Here is a 15721-nt window from a genome sequence, read left to right on the forward strand (position 1 = left end):
CATATTACTGTTTTTAATATCTTAACCACTCAGTAAGGCAGGAAGAGCAGCCAGACCACCAACAGCTGAGCACAAGCCCACCCAGCCGTGCTGCGACAGTCACCTCAGTCACAGTCACCTCAGGGACAGCCCCCAGCACAGCCCCGCACCCACCGCCCCAGGCCCGGGCTGCCACCTCCCCGCCTCACGGAGCTGCCCCAGCCGCCATGCCGGGCTGCAGACCCCGCAGGGCCCTCCCGCCGTCCCGCCCCGGAGGCGGACCCGGCCCTACCCCTCACGGGCGGCAGTGGGAGAAAGGCAGGGCGCGCCAGCCGCGCCACCATGGAGGTGGACGTGGCGGAAGAGGGAGAAGGCCGGGCCCTCGGCAGGCGAGAAGCGGGGCCCGCCGACCCCGCGGGGGCCGCGCCCGGCGGCGGCAGCGGCCACTACGAGCTGCCCTGGTGAGGGGGGCACGGGCGGGCAGCGCGGCCGCCATGAACGCCGCCATGAGCGCCCGCCGGAGGGCGGGGCGAAGGGCGGAGCCCGCGCGGTGATTGGTGCAGAGCTGGTGCGGGAGGGGGGCATGACGCGCTGTAGCCAATGGGGTGAGGACGGGGCGGGGCGCGCTGTTGGCGGGAAGGCGGGCGCCGCGGAAGGACCCTCGGCCGAGGGGACCGTGAGGGCCGGACCCGGGCACGGGCAGAGCGGGGTGATTGGAGCCGTTCTCCTCTGCCCGCCGGGTGCAGGAGCTCTGTCCGACTCAGAAATGGGAGCTCTGTGATCCTCCCGGTTCGTGGCCAGGACTGGGAAAGAAGGTGTCACAGAATCACAGAATGGTTTGGGTTGGAATGGACCTTAAAGCTCATGTCGTTCCAACCCCCCCACCAGGGCAGGGACACCTTCCACTAGACCAGGTAGCTCCAAGCCCCCTCCAACCTGGCCTTGGACACTTCCAGAAATCAAGAGTGAACAAAATCCCGTTGTTTACCTGTGTAGTCCGAAGTCAGCCCTGCCCTGTGTTAACCATGAGGGAGCACACGCAGGGAGGCTTCTCCCCCCAGCCCCGTGTCAGGCTGAGGGACCGAATTCCTGTTCGAATTGAGCATTTTTTCCTGCTTTATAATAATGGAAGTAAAACCTTTGAGGGTGGTGAGGCCCAGGCCCAGGTTGCCCAGAGAAGCTGTGGCTGCCCCCGGATCCCTGGAAGTGTCCAAGGCCAGGTTGGATGGGGCTTGGAGCAACCTGGGCTGGTGGAAGGTGTCCCTGCCCATGGCAGGGGGTTGGAACACCCAGCTGGGTGATCTTTAAGGTCCCTTCCAAGCCAAACCATTCTGGATTCTGTGAGTCTGTGATTAGTGTTGGGGAATGCTGTGCTTAGCAGGGAGGGGGACCCTGCAGAGCTCGCACTAAAGATACATCAACTCATCCTGTCCTAACATAATCCTCCTTTTCTGTCAGTGTAAAGCGCCATTAAAGCGTTATTAGATGTGCTGAAGTGTGTGGGGTTTTACTTTTACAGGGTGGAAAAATACAGACCCATGAAACTGTCTGAAATAGTTGGAAATGAAGATACTGTGAGCAGGCTGGAGGTGTGTAGCTGTCCCAGTGTCTTTTTTACAGGTTATCTCTAAAAAACATATTTCTGCATAGATCCACAGGCCAGTAAAAACATTGTTGTATTTTTACATCCATCCTTGAGCATGTGGAAGAAGGTGTCCCGATTTACTTTAAAAATTACAAGTTTTAGGAAATATTTGAGTGGTGTATAAGGGAATATGCCTTCTTCAGTTGGGATGTTTAAATTGGCCCTGTTTTGATACAGCTTAGAGAATTTGTGGCTGTTATAATAATATTGTTTCAACGAATAAATATAATTTGTATAATAACAGAAAGGAACATAGGGGGTTTTTTAAGAAGAGAAATGTTATCCATATGGTGTTCAAGGCCAGGTTGGACAGGGCTTGGAGCAACCTGGTCTAGTGGAAGGTGTCCCTGCCAATAAGGTTGATGAGTTTTCAGGTCCTTTCCAACTCCAGACGTTCCAGGATTCTCTAATTCTATGAAAAATTAGTCTGTGAACACAGTATTTGCTAACAGAAAGATTATACTAGCAAGTACATGATTAAAACAGATGCAAAGGAAAGGCAAGAGTAGTAAACACCTGTGGGATTAAGTGTTTTTCAATTTTTCCATGTTATTCTAGAGGCTGCCTTCTAACAGTTCAATTAAAAAAACCCCAAACATATAAAAGCAGCATGGTTCAAAAAAATGAAAGCAAGAGGGGAAAAAAAAGATGCATGTTTCTGATGCTTAAAATAGAACAGCATTGAAACTATTCGTTCCTTTTATTTTCTTCTGTCTTATTATTATTATCATTCTTTTTTAGGTCTTTGCAAAAGAGGGGAACGTACCAAATATTATCATTGCTGTGAGTATTGCTGTTTTGTGCTCTATTTCACTGTGTTGGTCCTGGATTTGAAATCTAGCCAGGATGGCCTCCCAGTACAGACTGGTTTTGTGCCTGAATGTACTGGTCAGGGAGATTTGTAGAGAGCACAGCTTAGAAAATGACATTAAACTTACCAGAAATCGCTGCACTGTCGCATTTTCAGGGCCCCCCAGGAACAGGTAAAACCACCAGTATCCTCTGCTTGGCTCGTGCTCTGCTTGGCCCTGCATTAAAGGATGCTGTTCTGGAGCTGAATGCCTCAAATGACAGGTGAGAATGATTAAAACTTGTCAAACTTTTAATGAAGAAACAAGTCCCCATTTTAGTTCTTAAACCAGGCCAATTTGATAGCCTTACTGCTATAGTGTAAGTCTTTAAGAGTTATTTTAATGCAGTTTTTCCACCTAAAAGTTGGGCAGTTTTTTGGTGCCCACCTATCAATACAGATATTATTTCTTGATGTTTTATAAACTTGATAGGTCCTTTCATACACAAAAGTATGAACAATGGGAGTGCAGAATCCATAGTGGCACTGTTTGCTTGAATCTACTTCAAAAAGTTGAGCTTCCTCCTGCATTTAGGAGGATCCTCCTAAAACTGAAAAGTAAACAGGTTCTTTATACTGAAACTCTTCAGTGCTTAAAGGGAGAGAAATTAGGGCTATGAGGGCAGTTGGGGGTTAAAATGTAGGATCAAGGTATTAACTACGTAAAGGACATTGACTCTTGTCGAAGGATCAGGCACTGAGGGCTGATTATATTTCCCAAGTTCTGTTCAGACCCATCCTGAAGTATTCTGAGGACATTTCCTGGAGGGTTGTCTGAGTACAATATACTTTCCCTATCTCTGTTGTTGTAGAAGAGCTATAGAGTCACAACATCCTTTTTCTAAATGGAAAAAAAAAGAAGTAAAATGCCTTATTTATAAAAGTAAGTCTTTGCAAGGACTCAGCCTAGGGAAGTGTCTCTGTTGTGCTGATATGATGCAGCCTACCCAGCTGGTTTTCTTCAACTCTTCTGAGCTACATCTGGGGTTGTGGATTAAGCTGTGGGAAGAACTGGCAAAGCAATCTTAAATGCTTCTGCCTTTGATAATTTATTACCCCACCTTTTGGCAAACAGAAATCATTTTGGGGCAGTAATGCAAGTAAGGTTACTGATTATATATATATATATAAATATGTATATATTGCTATTGTTAAATTCTTTTTGTCAAACCCTCCAAAAATCAAGATTACTGGTGTTTAACTCTGGATCAGTTGGACAGTCTGGCTTACAGCATGGTTCCACAGCAGTTTTACTGGCACAGCTGAAGGAGCAGGACCAAACAGTGGGAGAATCAGGAGAATCTGTGGCTTCTGAATAAACTCTGTTCTGTAATTTCACCCATCTGATCGTGAAACGCTCGAATTATTGTTCCAGAGGCATTGATGTTGTGAGAAACAAAATCAAAATGTTTGCCCAGCAAAAGGTCACACTTCCAAAAGGTCGGCACAAAATAATCATCCTGGACGAAGCAGACAGGTACGTTGTTCTTCCTTCACCTCAGCTGCTGTGTGAAACGTGCTGCATCTCTCCTGTCTGCAGAGCTGCAACCTTGGACAGTGTTGAGTGTTTCTATCAGGCTTTTCAAAGTAATTTGTTAGGAAATGAGTGTGCACTGAACAGTGATCTCGTGAGAGTGATCTCGTAGCAAGCAGAGATCGTTGCTCCAAGGGAGATGCTGAATATTGAAGTGAAAAGCTTGGGGTATGAAACAGCATATTCCAGTTTACTGGAAAGATGTCCCACCCCTGGAAGTGCTCAGGGACAGGTTGGATGGGGCTTTGAGCAACCTGGTCTGGTGGAAGGTGTCCCTGCTCATGGCAGAGGGTTAGAACAAGGTGAGCATTAATGTCCCTTCCAACTCAAACCCTTCCAGAATTCCGGAATTCTTTCCCTTTGAAAAGAGTCTGGCTCACTAGAGAGTTTCACTGGATGAAAACAGGACATTCTCCTCCTCCTGCATGAAGTATTAGCATTCCTAGCAGCGTTCTTCAGAGCATTAATGATTTAATTTTGCATGTCAGTGTTGTGGAGGTCTTGGTGACTTCCCTGCATCGTGGTTTGGTTTGTTCACGTGTCTAGAAAAAGCTGTTCAGTTTATCCAGCCAGAATATCAGTTCACGTACAAAGCACAGTTTAACATCAGTAAACTCTAAAGCTTGTATAAAAATAGTTATTAGGCTGCACCCATGAGTCAGTGAAGGGCAGAATCCATCCTTCTCTTCCCCCAGCATGACAGATGGAGCACAGCAAGCCTTGAGAAGAACAATGGAAATCTATTCCAAAACGACGCGCTTCGCCCTCGCCTGCAATGCCTCTGACAAAATCATAGGTAAAGTGCTGCTGGGCCCTGGGTGTCCTTGTCATATGTTCTCCACACTGCTGGCCGACTTCCCAGGCAGCTTCCAGAAATACCTTGGATCTGCTCGTTGCAAGAAGCCGTGGTACTTCTGAAAAATCGAACCACCTGTACATCAGCTGATGAAAGGGTGGCCAGGGAACCCTCTGAGCAGCTGGTTTTGATGGGTAGTGCTATACATGACTGCAGAAGCAGATCTCTCATCCTTTGGGCTCAATCTCCATCCAACTCTGCTACAGTTAAAGGTGTTTGATGGATTGTTTACTGGGTATTGAACCCTTTTGTTGTCTTTTCTTAAACACAATCTTAGGTTTGCTTATAGGTGAACACATTGTAGACCTTTAGACTTCTCCTGGTAAAATAACATGATAAACATCTACATTCAGAAATCCAGGAGAACAGAGGAAGTTGAGCTTTGTATATATTTGGGAAAACTCAAGTGGCACATTTGGGCCCTAGGGAAGGACTGTAAAAATTGTATGTGCTTAAGGAGATGCCTTATTCTCTTTGGAGCCAACACGTTCTTTTTCTTTAAAAGAAGACAAAGTAATTGATGGAACTGAGAAAGCTTTTCCTGAGATTAAAATAAATGTTTGGCTGGTTTGTTTTGGGTTTTTTTTTTTGAGAAAAGAGGGAAATGCTAATTACACACCCCTGTCCTCAGAACCCATCCAGTCCCGGTGTGCAGTGCTGCGTTACACCAAGCTGACAGATGCACAAATCCTTGCCAGGCTGCTCAAAATTGTTGAGAAAGAGGATGTACCATATACAGATGATGGACTAGAAGCCATTATCTTCACAGCCCAAGGAGATATGAGACAGGTAAGAACAGAAAGGCAATGAAAAAAGGCTTCTGTTTAAAGCAAAAGACCTGTGAATTGTGGCTCTCGGGGATTTATCTCTGGAGAGGTAAAAGCAAAGGGGATGTGACTTGTGGCTCAAGAGTAACTAAACTGTTTGGTTTTGTGAGGTTTTAAAAAATGGATCTGCTCCTTAAAAATGATTTCGTGGGGACTGGATACCAAATTTGTGAGAGGAAACCAAGTCTGCACAAATTTGTGATTTATTCTGTAGCTTAATTGAAAAGTGCTTATTTGGCATCATTTTCTGAAGTGCATCTCATCCTGAGGAGGGGAGTGACAAGTAGAGCACTTCGGAAAATAAATGAAGTCTTTTTTTTTTTTCCTTTCACAGGCATTAAACAACTTACAGTCCACCCACTCTGGATTTGGCTTTATAAACAGTGAGAATGTCTTTAAGGTCAGTAATAGCTGAAAACAGTGATGCCAGGAGTTTGGCCCTACACCTGTGTGAGATCTTCCATGGGATACAGAAGCCTTTGAAAGTGCTTTGCCAGTTTGCAGACAGCCCAGTGTGTAGCAATGACAGCATTAGGCCATCAAGAAGCCCGTGAGCCTTTTGAAAAGGTGTCCCTAATGGCATCTCTGAGACTTGGTGGCTTTGCAGCTGTCTCAAAGCACACAAATCATAGAACTGCTGGGAAATTTCACACTGATAAATTGGGAATTTATTACTCAAGTGTTCTCATTTCGTGCTGTCGAGTCTGCTATGGCAGAATAGCTGAAAAGTGATATTATTTAAAATTTAATCTGTATTACAGAATGTGTCTGATTAAATACTTCACCTGTATGGAAGCTTGGTGAAAATACCAGAGGTTTAATGCAGAGTCCTCTAATATTTTAAGGGTAACATTTCTCTTTGATACAGGTATGTGATGAGCCTCATCCTCTGCTTGTGAAAGAAATGATACAGCACTGCATAAATGCAAATATTGATGAAGCATACAAGGTTGGTTTTCATGTGTTGGCATGGGCAGACACTTTTTCTTTACAGAATTCTTGTTTGTTTTGAAGAATTCACAATGTGTGTTGTTCTTTTTAAGATAAGGGCATTACCATGTAGAGGAGTTGATGAAGATGGGTTGAGTTTGTGCAAGGGGTTTGTGCAGATAAATAAGCCAACGAGCAAAAAAAGGAAGTTGCATTGAAATTACTTGCTAAACATTTGAGGTTAAATCAGCTGATAAATAGTCCATGCAGTTGCAGTGGTTACACACAGCTGTTCCAAAAGTGAATATCCCTTGACTCACCTGATAAGTTCTGCAGATGAATGAGGGGTTATTCTTGCCTGCACAGATCCTTGCCCACCTGTGGCGTCTTGGATACGCTCCAGAAGATGTTATTGGCAACATCTTCCGCGTGTGTAAAACCTTCCCGATGGCAGAATATCTGAAACTGGAATTTATCAAGGTTAGTACTAACCCAGCTCCTGCAGGGCCTTTGGGGCCTTTTTAAGAAGAGATCAGGGGGCAGCCTCAGGGGTTTCTCTTTGAGGTTTGCAGTATGTTAGCACAAAGAAAAATATTTCTCCACTCGTCGCTGCTTTCTTGCCCACTCTGCACCATCAGTTGGTCAGTAAGGATGGTCACTTGGAGTGACTTCTGATTTAACATCTGATCACCCACAGATGTGCCAGAAGTGATCACTAAGAATTAACAGCAGATGTACTGCTGACTTTATTATTTAGTTCAAAGCCTCAAGTAACACCTTGAGGACGTTCTTCAAGGGCATACTTGATTCTAGTCCAATGGATACTAAAATACTAAATTATATGAACAGACAGCTGACAGAGGGTAAAGTGGTGATATGGAGTCACTCTTCATAATTGAAACCTGTCCTCAGATGTGTGCATCTTGCTTCTTAGAAAGGGAGTGGGGAAATACAGGCTTTGACTTCAAAAAAAAAAAAAAAAGGGGGCATTCTAGTTGGTTTGTAGGCAGAGATACACTGTCTGAAGTTCAAGTGACTCAAAGCCCACCTCTTAGCAGTGAGGGATGTGTTCTATTTAGTCATTAGTTAAAATATCCACAGGCTGGGGGATAAAAACAGAAGGTTTGACAATGTCTCTATCACCAGGAAATCGGGTACACTCACATGAAGATAGCAGAAGGTGTGAACTCCCTTTTACAAATGGCTGGGCTGCTGGCCCGGCTGTGTCAGAAGACTGCAGCCCCTGCAGCCAGTTAGGCCCCTCCCTGAGCCCAGCCTAAGTGCCAGGAGGGGAAAACCTGCTGTGTGTCTGTTCCCTGGTTCTGCTAAATCGCAGAAAAATAACCAGTTCTGTTGTAAAAACGTTCTGTACTTTTTTATTTAGACCAATAAAGCTTTAAAATCGGCTTTAACCCGAGAACTTGTCTGTGTTGTGTCACCAAGGCAGACATGAGCACTGTGACAGCCCAGAGCAATGTCTGCTCAGTGCACTCAGCAAAACTGCCCATTTCAGTGGTACTGGGACCTAATAGCAGGAGAAACAAAAATGGAACATCATGGTTAGGAGTTACACTTCAAGCCTGGTCATGGGTGCTCTTATCTCATTCTATTTTGTGCCCTATTTCCACAAAATAGGGCATTTAATGTAGTTATAACTGAGACACACTGAGCAGGTGCCACTCCTGGGTCCTGTGGGTGGGGAAGGTATTTTCACCAAACACACAGGAGAAATATTCCACATTTCTTTATGGTGCCAACTCTGTATTTCAGATATTCCTTTTGCAATCTTTAAAAAACTTTACCAAATTATGGGATGCTCTGCATGCGAGTTCCCCTTTCTGTTCTTGCTTGTCAGGTTATGCAGTGTCACTTTACTAGAGTTTCAGCCTGCCAAAAAGCTACACCATCATGTTTTTCCTCTCTGTTCCATTTTGGAAACACCTTAGCAGTGCAGATGAGCAATGAAGCGTGAAAAGCAGAGAGAAAAGCAAACAGAAATTGAATTTGACCACCTCCCTGTGCCATGTGTGTCTCCAAGCAGAGCTGTGTTAACACAATTAAGCATGTTCTGGTTACAGCAGTCACACAGAACAGGGCACAGGGACAAGCTGCTGGTGCCTGCACTTCACTCTGCTCATTGTGTTGATTTCCACCCCAAGTGTTCAGTTCCTCTCTGCAGTTGTCTCGGTGCCAAGTGGATCTTCACAGGCAACATCAGTTGGCATCACTGCTGGCACTGGTCCCTGCAGGGGCTGGGCACACCCTGCCCTTCTCTGACAGCCACAGGGCTCACCAGTTTCTGCAGCAAGAGCTGGTGGCATCACGAGTTGCCCCTCCAGGCTTCCTGCAGCGCCTCTGGCAGAGCCTGCAGACAAACCTTTGTAATTCAGCTTCCAGGAGAGCAAGGGAATTGGCAGCTAAAGCACAGGGAATGCAGCAAACAGCTCTGGGAATAATGGATGTAATGCTCAAAGTGTATTCTTCCTTCAGTAGGTATTTATTGAACTTACCTTTTGGTTCCCAGCCAGTGAATTGTCACTACCAGCACTAACTGTTAAATACACAACTAATAGTTTAGTATGAAGGGGCTTAGGTTGCTGAGTTCTCTACAGACACAGCATCACAGCTTTTGTCCCTAAAACTTAAATAAGGTTAATTTTCCTTTGGCTGCACATCACAGCCAGCCTTCTCTGCCTTTGCTTTCTCACTAAATGTGCTCATTGCTGACTGGGGAAGGAAGAGGTGCTATGGGGAAGTTTCATAAAACAGCAAACACTGTACTTGGAGGACTCAAGGCTGGTCCTTACCCTGTAGGATGTACCTGCCCGTGGTGTTGGAGCCAGTGGAAGGGTGAGGAACATGGAGGGTCATGGTTCCTGTTCCTACCTGCCTTCTGTGGGTTTCTCAACCAAAGTAGCTGCTTTTCACAGCTCCAGTTTGGAGCAGACTCTCCTCTGGGCTAATCCTTTCCAGCTCTGGGGAGACATAGACACTTTTCTTGAGAAGAGGAATAGGATCAGTCCCAGAGGCCACCAACACACTGCTCTCCAGAGGTGTCTGCTCCCTCTCTGAGTGCAGAGCTGATGCTTCCCAGGGCCAGCACAGGCTCCCCAGCTCCGTTTGAGAGCCGCACCAGCCGTGCCAAAACACTTCTCTAATGCATCTTAAATTGAAAACAGGAAGTGAATTGCTCACTTGGCTGCCCTCCCTAATGTGAGGAAAGAGAGAGGTGGACCCAGGGGAGATGTCATTTCTCCTTGCATTACGTTCAGGCAACACAGGATCTGGCAGTTTTGGTTGAGCACCAGAAATCTTTGCACACCTAAGGCCAATCCTGAAAAGACAGTGTGTCAGTGAACACACTCACATGTATATACTCAGTGCAAAGAAAAACTGTGAGGTGATTGAGAGCAAGACTAAGAACATCAATGAGAGTTCCCAGAACTGTCCCTGGATACCTGCCAGTGTAATGAGATGCCTGGCTGAGAAGTGCTCTAGGAGCTTTTCAAAGCTAAGGATGGATTTATCCCTCACTCCAGCTGGCTGCTGTGGAGAGCTGCAACGGGGCATTTGCTCAGACCCCCAGTAAGTGAAGGGAAGATTCCCCACATCCAGCTCCTGCCCTGCTCACTTTGGCTCCACAACTTTCAAACTCAGACCAGGAAAATGTATTTGGAGTAACCCACCTCCCTGCTTAGTGATGAGCAGTAAATCTTGTACTTTCATATTTTGGCCATGTACTCACCGAGCACCCTGAAGTTTCTGGGAGCTCTCCAGCTGGATCTGTTGCTGTGAGCCGAGGATCTTTCACTGCTGCTAATCCCTTAATCATGAATGGCTCTCTGGGCTGGGAGATGAATCACCAGCAGGTGTAACATCACCACACATCCCCGAGAACGAGCCCACCCCTCCCCTGCAGCGAACAATCCAGTCTGCAGCACTTCATGGGAAGTGGGAGCTTCTTTGGGTGCTGAGTTAGTCACCAGGGATGCACCCAGGGTAACACTTTCACGGCTCTCTGAGGGCCAGGCACAGTTTCAGTCACAAAGGCACCTCCTGGTTCCCTTGCCTGCCTGTGAGCTTCTGCAGAGCCAGCACAGGCTGTGGCTGTCACTGTGTCTGCTCCAGGCTCAGGGGACCCTGGTGTGACCTGGGCAGACTTTTTGCAGAGCATTTACCCTTCAGGAAACCCGAGGGTGTGAGTACAAACCGGGCTGGGGCAGGCAGAAAACCAGGCTGTAGCTCCCGGCCCCTGTGCATCCCTGAATGCACCAGGCTTTGTTGTAAAAGTTCCATGGAGACTTCTAGCATTTGTAGGAGCTACAAGTAAAGCTTCTCCTAAGGCAAACTCCCAACCCACCCACTGTTTCAGCTACACCAGCAGTGGACACCTGTGGTCTTGTCGATTCTGCTAAAAATAGAGCCAAGTCATTTGCAGCAGGAAGCACCTGACATCCCTTCTCCCGCTCCAGGGCTCGCTCACCCTCAGCTCCCCTTCTCTGCTCACTCTTACTGTCCCAAAGAGGTGAGTGTGGGCTGTGTTCTTTGCCAAAGCACAGTTTCCTGAACTGGTTTTGAGGAAGGCTTTTAGGGAGCGACATTTTCTCCCCTGCAGATCCTGCACATCACTCCGTGTCACCTCATGTGCTCCCGTTTCAGCGTCACCCAACTGTGCAGACAACATCTGCATCACAGCAAACCACAACAAAGCATCACATTTTCTTTGGAAGCTTTTCAATTTTAATAAATAAGTGGTCCAAAGGTGCCAGATCTGTGCATCAGGGCTCAGGAGACCAGGGTTCTGTCTCAGGGCTGATGTTCCTACAGCCCTGCCGAGGGACTGGTGCAGTGTCTGAGGCTGGTGGCTGTGGATCTGACCCTCTCAGTTGCTGCTGGTTCTTTGTATCCTTATAAAACAGATACTGAAACACGAGGAAAACTGCCACAGATCAACACTGTGAATCACAAGCTGTGGATAAGGCAGGGACTTAATCCTCTTTAGCTTTTGTGAACAGGTTGGTATCTCATTGAGCTCCACAGAACTACTGCTGTTGTAAATACAACCTCTGCCTTGCCAGTTCCTCTCTTGTAGGAAACTGCTTCTATGGGAGAGCACAGGAACTACATCAGAACATAATCCCTCGGGCTTAGTACCATCGTGCATGAGTCACCCTGACAAATTAAGTAACTGGCTGCATTACTGCTCAGCAATTTAAGGATTCACTTCATGCTTGGCAGGAGAAAACATTGCACAGACTGGCCACCCTCCCTCGAGTGGAGCTGCAGGGAAATGAGGTGGGATGACGAGGTGGGGGCCTGCCCATGGTCCCTGTGGGCAGAGAGCTTTGTCCAGTTGCAGGTTTGCAGTTGGGACTTCTGTGGGCCTTCAAGCAGAGCATTTCTTCCTTTCAGTGACATCCCTTCTATGTGATTGTGGGCACAATTTGGAGAAGAGATTTCACTGAGGGCTGGAAATCTCCCCTCTCCCCCTGTGCGTGCTCGCTGGGTGAGCTCCTGCAGCTCAGCCAAGGATTTCTTCAGACTTTATGCAGAATACTTGAAATAAGAGGGGAAAAAAACCAGTGAGTTCTCTGACTTTTAACCTCTGTTTTCAGTTTAACTCTGCTGCCTGCTACGTTTTCTTTCCAGGGACAAGTAGTGATGTACACGACAAGATGTCCATGTCTAAGCAAAAGCCCCAGTCGTGCTCCCAGATGATGATGCCTGAGCAGAACAAGGGGCACAGAGGTGCCAGGAGCCCATTTCTGAATCCAGCCTCCCTTGGTGGAAAAGTTCTGCTGGCATTTGTTGGTTGGATGTGGGGATTTTACAACTTTGCTCTGCTAGGAAAGGCTACAACAGAGGCATTGGTGTAAGGACAATCCCACCGGGTCTCTGTGGGTGCTCCGAGAGTAAAATCCTGACAGGGAGAGCAGCACTGGTCCCAGCCTGTCTCCCAGCTGGAGTCCTAGTCCAGTCTGGAGCAGGGTGACCAGCACTAACCAGTAGGTCATTCACTGTCCCTCAGTGTCATACAACCTCTCTGCAGCTCTCCAAAGGGTTTTACTTTATCTGCCTTGAGTGATTACTATAGAATTCTTTATCAGCAGCATCAGTTTGGTGCTGATAATGGGGCAGGACATGTGGTCTTAGCACAGCAGACAGGGCTTGGCTGAGCCCAGGGCATCCCTTACACTGCTGAGCCTCAGAGCTGCACAGACCATGAGGGGTCCACAGCATGTAGGACATGGATTCCACAAATTTGTCTCCACAGTCCACATTAGTCAGACTGGCATCAGCCAAAGATGTGGCACAGCACAGGATGGGCTCCTCCTGCTCCCCCACTGCCCACGTGGGCTGCTGGGCATGGGCTTCAGCCAAGCTCCCTTTCTCATAAACCCAATTCTCCCACCCCTAAATAAACACCATAAACCCAATTCTCCCACCCCTAAATAAACACCATAAACCCAATCCTCCCACCCCTACATAAACACCATAAACCCAGTCCTCCCACCCCTACATAAACACGTCGCCCATTTGCTCTGTTTTCACCTTTGCTTTGACAGCAGGGCAGGGACTGATGCAGGAGCTGTGTTGATGTAGACTGGCTCCTCATCCAGGCTCTCTGTCTGCAGGGCTGCAGGCGAGGATGGGAACCACTGATCAGTGAGTGGGCTGATGTAAAAACACACACAACACCCCCCAGACACTCTGTGTGTCCAGCCTTTGGTGCTGACATGTTTTTGTGCCTGGACTAAGAAACCTCAGATCAGTGCCAAGGTCTCCTTGAAGAGGCTTCAAAGTGGTCACAGCAAATTTGTAAACCCTCTGGAAGCAGCGAGCCTGGACAGCTCTTCAGAGCATAAAGAGATGGACTTAGATTTAATCTAGAGAGTGTGCAAACGGGATAACAAGAATCAGTTGGCTAAGGCAGCTCTCACACCAGAGACAGAAAGCTCTCAAATGTACCTGTGTGCACTCACCACTATCTCCCAGGCCAGGCTACCCCCCCACCTCACAGGAAGCCACATGTTAGATTAAACTGTGGTTAAAAGGTCAGCTTGAGAAACAGGCACCCTCAAACACAGCAGGAGAGTCACGGGCTGACCCCCTGCGTGTTGTGCTGTCTAATTCTTTGTCAGAGGGGGTTACACAGCTGTGCTTGCACCAGGGCAACTTCAAATGGAAGAGGATATAGGACATGAAGAGCAACATTACTCTGTAGCATCCCACGGTCAGGGTTTGGGCACACGGTGGCCTTGTGAGTTTGAGAAACACCACGTCCCATCACAGCAGCATTCAGATACAAGAGTTTGTAGCAGTTTGCACGTTGCCTTGGATTGTACATCATGGATAGCTGGGAATAAAATCGCTCAAGACAGGCAATGCATTGCCCTGGCATGGTCTGTGCTGTTCTAGGGCACCAGGCACCCTGCCCACGAATCCCATCCCCAAACTGCAAACGAGTGCTGACAACGTACCTTCCTCTTGCTGCAGCTTCCACGTGTGCATGGCCTCGCTGTTCTCGTAGTCTGCAGCCTCATCTGTGACCAAGGAGAGTTTGGACAGGATGATGCTGAGCAGCAAATGGTCTAAAACCGGCCCTCTGTGAAAGCCCCGCTCCCGCCGCCGCGCCCAGCACGGCGCTGTTCCCAGCCAGACCTGCTGATGCTGCCTCATCTCCTTCCAGCCCTGGCCACGTGCCTGGATCGCTGCAGGCAGGGATGGGGATCAGACGGGTCCCCGCTGCTCCTGCCTCCTCCAATCCCCCCGTGCACAGCCAGGCAGGAGCAGGGCAGGCTTTAGCCGTGCACAGAGCGGGTGTTAATTCGCTGAAGGAAACCAAACTGACTTCCTATTTTGATTGCAACCTCCCAGGAGTGGTGCTGGAAGCCCTGAAGCAGACACTGTGGTCCAGCATCATCCTCCAGCAGCTTCCCTGCTGGCAGGACATGGTGAGCAACCTGAGCTGGGGGCTAGAGCCATGATCAGCCTGGCTGGAGCAACACTAAAAACCTAGAGAAGATGCAGATCCCAAAGCTCCTGGATTCCTACAGAACCCCCAAGTCAAAGGAATCAGCTTGGAGGTATCACCACACGTATTTTCCTGCAGAAGGGGGAAATGCTCTGTGCCTGCAGCAGCCCTGGCTCCCCAGCTCCACAGCACAGAGCTGACAGGAGGAGCTGAGCCTGAAAAGGACAGGGTTTCCCTCAGCTGAGCAGGTCACCATCCCCCTCTGCACCTCCAGATACCTTTGTGGGACACACATGAACCATGATGGCAACACACCTACCCGGGTCAAAGCCGTGAGACACTCCAATGATGACATTTTCATAGGAATAGGAATCCTCCTCTTTCTCTGGTGGAGGGAAGAAAGAGGGGACACAAGGGACTTCAGGAAGTGCAGGTGACCTGGGAAGACCCCTCAGCACCTGCAGGAGGGGGCTGTTTACCACAATGAAACACAAATTGGCTAAAAAGTCATTAGTCCTTGTGAATGGTCTGTGCTGAGCCAGGGATGGGGGGTCCCAGCACAGATGAACTGGGGGGTCACTGCCCCACAGGAGCACTGTCAGCAGTGCAGTGGGGTGACCCTGTTTATAAGGCAACAGATGGACTGATGGGGGCTTGGACATCTCTCAAGCCCCATGGTTCTGCTACACCCTTTAATGAACTTGTCTCCTGCATCTGCTCTTGCTTCAGGCCACAGTGATGCACAGACCTGGGCAAGAACAGTCTCACGAGCTCCCTGGAGCCATAGAACAGCCAGGCTGGAGGAAAACCCACCTGGCTCTCCTGGAGACCTACCCTTGGGTCGAATGAAGAACCTGGCACGGTTGTTGTAATCCAGAGAAATGGGCTCCCTGTGGGAAGAGCAGGACTGTCAGCTCCTCCTGCACTCACAGGCTCCCCAGGCCGAGCTATGACAGCACTGGGCCCAGTATGGTTTCACTCAGTGAAGGTACTTACACGTAGTCAGAGTCCCCTTGCAGATAATCCTCTGCAAGAACAAGGGTTTGGTGTCAGCACCCCACACCAGGGCATCAACCAAACTGCCATCCCCAAGCACAGCCTGACAAACCCCTGGGGCACAGCCAT

At 48.2% G+C, this 15721-nt stretch overlaps 2 protein-coding genes across 2 annotated transcripts in view; one reads left to right on the forward strand and one right to left on the reverse strand.

Moving 5' to 3' along the window:
• The first annotated feature begins 321 nt into the window (after positions 1 to 321).
• Positions 322 to 8038, forward strand: RFC2 (replication factor C subunit 2). Its single transcript, XM_018076584.2, is given in 13 exon segments — positions 322 to 345; positions 347 to 380; positions 383 to 440; positions 1499 to 1568; positions 2366 to 2407; positions 2592 to 2698; positions 3850 to 3951; positions 4704 to 4804; positions 5496 to 5653; positions 6026 to 6091; positions 6560 to 6640; positions 6988 to 7101; positions 7768 to 8038. Coding segments are annotated over 13 exon segments (1068 nt in total). The 3' UTR covers positions 7879 to 8038.
• A 3314-nt stretch (positions 8039 to 11352) lies between these two features.
• The window catches only part of LOC108640386 (linker for activation of T-cells family member 2-like), a 9550-nt gene continuing 5181 nt past the window's right edge, over positions 11353 to 15721 (reverse strand). Inside the window, 6 exon segments of the mRNA XM_029961380.1 lie at positions 11353 to 12177; positions 13174 to 13258; positions 14103 to 14173; positions 14918 to 14981; positions 15410 to 15486; positions 15593 to 15647. Coding sequence (XP_029817240.1) covers positions 12159 to 12177; positions 13174 to 13258; positions 14103 to 14173; positions 14918 to 14981; positions 15410 to 15486; positions 15593 to 15647 — 371 coding nt within the window. The 3' untranslated portion in view covers positions 11353 to 12158.

Source organism: Manacus vitellinus, unplaced genomic scaffold (assembly GCF_001715985.3).
Source record: "Manacus vitellinus isolate BGI_N305 unplaced genomic scaffold, ASM171598v3 scaffold_32_pilon, whole genome shotgun sequence".
In the NCBI taxonomy this organism is placed as follows: Eukaryota; Metazoa; Chordata; class Aves; order Passeriformes; family Pipridae; genus Manacus; species Manacus vitellinus.